General features: G+C 28.5%; 1 protein-coding gene across 2 annotated transcripts in view; it reads left to right on the forward strand.

Annotated features, from left to right (window-relative positions):
• LOC117906592 overlaps positions 1-6,038 on the forward strand; it is a 6,453-nt gene extending 415 nt beyond the window's left edge. The window contains exons 1-3 of one of the 2 annotated variants that reach the window (XM_034819688.1): positions 3,936-4,186; positions 5,044-5,266; positions 5,367-6,038. In XM_034819688.1, coding sequence (XP_034675579.1) covers positions 3,974-4,186; positions 5,044-5,266; positions 5,367-5,737 — 807 coding nt within the window. In that variant the 5' untranslated portion in view covers positions 3,936-3,973 and the 3' untranslated portion in view covers positions 5,738-6,038. Of the gene's footprint in view, positions 1-3,935; positions 4,187-5,043; positions 5,267-5,366 lie in introns of those variants that run through there. The other variant, XM_034819689.1, reaches the window with a different exon arrangement.
• The last annotated feature ends 18 nt before the right edge of the window (positions 6,039-6,056 follow it).

Raw genomic sequence — 6,056 nt, forward strand, 5'->3', positions numbered from 1 at the left:
CAAACTTATTTTTTAAAATATTATCATATATGCTTTGATTTTTGCCTTTTATAGAATATTTTAATTCATATTTTCTCATTCTCTCATTCATATTTCAATGTGGCATTCTTAATCCCTCTAGTTACATAAGGGTTAATTTCATTAACCTTCTCTGAGATTTTGACTAAATACGCATAGTTTTCATTTGCTTGAAATTTCATCACATACATTGGTTATTCTTTTCATTTAATATTTTCACTCACCTCTCTTCTTATTCAAAATAAGAGACATATTTAATAAATTTTCAAACAAATTGGACTAACTGTATTTCGCTAATACCTCAAGAGATGTAAGTGAAATTATCCCTTTACATAATGATCGGATGGAAATGAATAAAATTGAGCTAATGAGTATTTGAGTATTTAAATGACTGAGTGTGTTTAGGTATCACATTGAATTTGTGTAGTGATTGGAAGAATAATTGACGAATGAGAAGGTGCTCATAAAAGTGGAGTCTGAAGGTTATCCAAACTATCATTGATGGGTGTTAAATAATTGCAACTTGCAAGCTCCCACCACCCACACTCTTGATCATCATTTTTTTTTTTTTTTAATAATTTGAAAAAAAAAAAAAAAGGAGGAAAAAACCAAAGAATTTTGCACTAAAAGCACGTGAAACAGCGTTTCTTTTCATTGGGAGGAAATTATTATTTTATGTAAATAAAACTTCATAATGAAAACGTGCCGTTTAAATACTATTTCTTTTAGCAATTAAAAAAAATAAAAATAAAAACATAACTTGGTAGTGGCCCCTTCATACAATAATTTCAAAAACCAACTAATAATAATGATTCAAGTTTATGAAATTTTATTAAACAAATGCCACTTTGTTTTGTTGGGTAAAATATACTTTACCCGTCTCGTCTTTTACCATCATTATTTTTTTTTTCTTTTTTTTTCTCGTGTTTAAAATTAAATAATTTATTTTTCAAAATTATTAAATATTTCTAAAATCGTGTCTAAAAATTGACGCAAATTGTTATAAAGGTTCTAATTTCTTTATTTCATTATTATAGTGTCGTATTTCAGGTCAGGTTTATATATTATTTAATTATTTTAGGAAGTAAATTATAGAATTTTGAATATAAAAAAACAAAGCATAAAAAAATATGAAAGCTAAATACATATATTATCCTTTTATTTATGACTTGGATACATTCGATACTATAAAATATGATAATAATTATTATAAAAATGGTTTTGATGTTTTAAAACTTGCGTATTGTAATTAAAAGTAAAACATATGAAAATAATTCTTTAAAATAAAATACATGTAATTCAATAATAAGCAAGCAATTAAAGTATATGGAATATTAAATTTAAACATTTAAAGAAAATTAAAAATAAGAAAAAAAAATTGAATTAAAGCTTTTTTTTACAATCATTGACAAATCATACTAATAAGAATTATAATTCTTTTTCTTCTTCTTTTTCTTCAATATATTGATTTCATAATCATAAAAAATTAAAATTTGGTAACATTAAATCTCTTTTTTCCATATATAGACCAAATCAAAATTTGAGTTTACTCTAATTTCATCACAAAATTATCATTTTTCTTGTTGAAACCTATATTAAAATCATGAGATTATTATTTTTATTGATGTTGTGAAAAAATTTTAAAAATATTTTTTTATTTTTTTGTAAGAAATATCTCCAAGGGTCAAGCTTTTTTTAAATCATTGATCAATCATAACAATGAAACTAGGATTATCTTCTTTTTTTTTTTGTCTCATTGTATTGATTTTGGAGCGATAAAAAATTAAAATGTTTTTAATTCCCTCTTCTTTTTCTCAATGTATTGATTTCATAATAATGAAAAATTAGAAATTTTAAGTCTTGCTCTCTCTTTTTTCAACATATAGAGTTCATAATAATAATAAAAATTAAAATTTTGTAAGTTTACATATCTTTTTTCAACACATAAATCAAAATTTAAGTTTACAACGATTTCATTATGAGATTATCATTTTTCTCTTTGAAACACACATTGAAATCATGACATTATCATTTTTAGTGTTAAAACTTAAAATCATGATTCTCTCTCAATTGGTATTGTGGAAATTGAAAAAAAAATATTTATATTTTTATCTTTTTTATAAGAAAAGTCTCCAAGGCTTTTTTTTCTATTCCTAATAATTAATCTTCTAAATTTTACATTTATATGGAGAAGCATTTTAGATAAGTTAGATGACCAAAGCCAAAGTTTTCACATTAATAATGAAAAATTCAAATATTACAAATGTTTTTTTTTATTTTTAAATATTTTTCTAAAAAAAAAAAAAAACCATCTACTATAGTCTACAAAGCATGCTTTAAATATTCATGATTGAGACTTATTCAAATCATAGATAGAAAAATATACCATCTTAGTATACCCTAAATGAACTTACGATTATGATTTAGATCTTAAGTGGTTTAAAACCTTTCCAATGTTAATGCTTCTAAATATAACAATATTCAAATATAAATATTATCCAAATCCAACTCCTTTATGATGTTAGATTGTTCCCAACTTTAAAAAATTGTGTTTGCTATTTTTTTATAATTATTATACACATTTAAAAATATTTTTCATAAAAAGTAAAGATTTGAACTATAAAATATTTTTTTCTTCCCTTTCAACCATTATAAATCTTACAAAAAAAATTGAAAAGGAAATTAGGAAGATTGGGGATATGGTCAAATTTAGAAGGAATTAAAATAAAGGTATTTTGAGTAATAGTCTCTATAATTTATTTATGTATCTCCATCATCTTATAAAATTAGGTAAAAATACTAAAAAAGAGAAGTGATTAGGTGTGGGATTAGGTTGATTAATTTTGAAATGTGCCCTAGAATTAATAAAACTTAGTTCTAGCTTAATGACAAATTTGACCAACTCAAAACCAAATTGAAAACATTTTATTGTCTCAAGGACATGTGGGTAGGTACAAAATGGACTATCTATAATATGGGTTGCCGTTTGATAAATTTGGAGTTTATGGCTTAAGGTTACCATTTATTTTGAAAGTAAATTGCATCATGAATGGAATTGGTGTATTGAGGTATGGATAATTTGTTTGATGTTCCATCTAAAATCGAAAATTTTATAAAAGAAGTAAGGTACTATACCGAAGTTTTGTACTTAATCAATCCTTTCAGGTTAACCCGATTTTTTTTATACCTTAATTATATTTTTATATTTAGATTATACTTACATCTTACTCGATGTTGGAAATTGGATAAAACCATTCGATATTACACCAAAAAGTATTTTTTAACCGTCATCGACCCTAATGACATAAATTATAAATTTTATAAAATGAGACATTTATTATATGAATATATTTGTCTAAGCTATTGAGGTGTACCCTTCTACAAAAATAGAATCCTCATGTCAAAATTCCTCCCAAAACCATTCTACAAAAGTTCTTCAAGTTCTAAGAATCAAAACGCTACAAATTTTCTTCCCAAAAATTACCCTAAGATGAGGTGAAGAATAAAATCTATACATTGATGAGTTTTAAGATTTTGTATTTTTTTTATTTGATTTATTCTTATCCAAATCAATAATTAAAAACTTTTTACCTTTATTATTTCAATAATCTTGCAATAATTTTTAAGATTGAATGTATAGATTAAGCCTTAGTGAGTGACATGTCTAGTCACATGAACAAAGAAAGATGCTTGACCCACCACCCAATCCATAATCAATAATTTACTGATTGGACTTTCCTATTATTTTCCAAAATCTTTTCAATAATAAAAACCAAACATATGATAATAATTATTATTATAATTATAATTAAAATAATAATAATAATAATAATAATTCCAAAGCTTTTGTCACATGTACACCCCACTATATATACCTACACCCCTCAAGCCAATTTTCTCCAGCAAGAGCCTTTTCTTCTTGGCAACACCTTCTTCTTCCTTCTTCTTCAAGAGGATGGGGCATCTTATTGAAGAGAAGGCTCTTGGAGATGATCATCAACGCGGGGACAGCCTTGAAGAGAAAATCTCATTGTTTTTTGATGAAGAAGACGAAGAACTGGATCGAAATTCTGAAGGTGATTGGGCTGATGATGAAGCTGCCAACAATGAATTGCATGACCCCATTGAGAGAAAAGAGTTCTGGGATTCACAAGAGGCGTTGCTTCTGGTACTTTTTTTTTCTCTTTTTCCGTCATCTTCTTCTTCACTGATAATAAGGCTTGTTTGGATTCAATTTTCGGAGATCACTCATGAATTTTTATGTGTTTGTTTTGATTGAAATGATTGAGTTATGATGATTACTCAAAAGGGTTGCTGGATTTTGAGCTTTTTAATTCATCAAAAGAGAAAATCAGTAGCAAAAAATATGGATGATCATCTTTCTTAAAATTCACCACCAACTACTTTGATTTTTTTCCTTCTTCATCCTCTGGCCAAGTCATATTGGAATTTTTTTTTTTCCTTTCAATATTTTTTTCTATTGAAGTTCATGTGGATTTTATTTAACTGATAGAGACTTGAGATTTTTTTTGTTTTGTTTTTCCTTTATGAATGTGGAAGAAGTTAAAAGCCAAATATATGGCCAATAATCATTTGCTTCTCCTCCACAAATAAATTTAGAAAAGGTTAACCAAAAAATTAGTGGTGGGTGGTATGCCATTTTTATTTTTATTTTTATAAGTTGACAGCATATTTTTGGAATAATATGCAAGATTTTCTGACAAAATAAATTTTCCATTAAAAAAAAAAAAATTCTGCCTAGCCTTTGTTCATGTCAGCTTCTACCATCACCTTAAAATATTATAATTTTATAATAATTTAAATAATAAATAATTATTATCATAATGATACAAGCCATACTAGTCAACTTGGTTCTCAAAACTTTCTTTTGACCCATTGAGTTTGCTTAACATTTGGACATAATTAAATAAATTATAAAAAGGTTGAATAAATAATATAAATTTTCTATTCATCAATAATATTTTGTTAAAATTTGGCTTAGAAAAAATGGTTTAATTTTGGCAGGAAATAATGGAAAGATGTAATTCAATGGGTGCAAAGTTGAGGGAAGAGATAGGGAGAGTGGTGGAGAGGGCAAGAGAAACACTAGTGTGCAGCTGCTCCAAGTCAAATTCAGATGGGTGTGCCCTTTGTTTGAGGAGGAGAGTGGTGGATTTGCTTTGCCTCAAGGGTTTCTCTGCCTCTCTCCGTACTTCCAAGTGGAGGCACACTCACAAGTTCCCCGGAGGTAATTATGTTGATTTTTCTTATTTTATTCTAATTTGGATTACGGGAATCTTCTGTTTGCCATTACTATGTGGTAACTGATCCCCTTCTTACATTTCCAGGATCACATGAATATATAGAAGTAATGGCAAGCACCCCAGGGAGGAAGAAGCAAATCCCATTCCTTATAGAGCTCGAATTCCGAACTGAATTCGAGATGGCCAAAGCCTGCGATGAGTACCGCAGACTCATCGCCCAACTCCCCAAATCCTACATCGGAAAATCCGACTACCTCAACGCCATCCTGCGTGTGGTATGCGATGCCGCCAAGAGGTCCATGAAGGAGCAGAAGATCCACATGGGGCCATGGCGGAAGCGCAGCTTCATGCAGATGAAATGGTCCGGTTACAACGACAGAAAACAGCCCTCCAAGGATCAACCCTGGAACAAGTTTTCGCTGTCTGGCATCACTGCTGCTGTGGTGGTTAAATGAGGTGGTCTTTCCTCGGTTTTTTTTACACTTCTTTCAGGCTGATAATATTATTATATCAACATAAATAGAAGGAGCACATGCAATGCATGTATACCATATAAGAAAGGCCGATGATGAGATTATACGGGGAAACCAAACCCCAGTGCAGAAGCACCAGTTAAGGGTTGCTAATGTTGTAACTTGTGGGTCAGTTTTGCTATAAATCTTGGGGGGCATAAAGTAGATATGAAGAGTGGTTTTTTGAGGGCATTTCATTTTTACATCCATGAATAAGGATATCATCAAGATGTTCTCTTTTCCATATATTTATGATATAATA

This window comes from Vitis riparia, chromosome 18, assembly GCF_004353265.1.
Source record: "Vitis riparia cultivar Riparia Gloire de Montpellier isolate 1030 chromosome 18, EGFV_Vit.rip_1.0, whole genome shotgun sequence".
Lineage (NCBI taxonomy): Eukaryota > Viridiplantae > Streptophyta > Magnoliopsida > Vitales > Vitaceae > Vitis > Vitis riparia.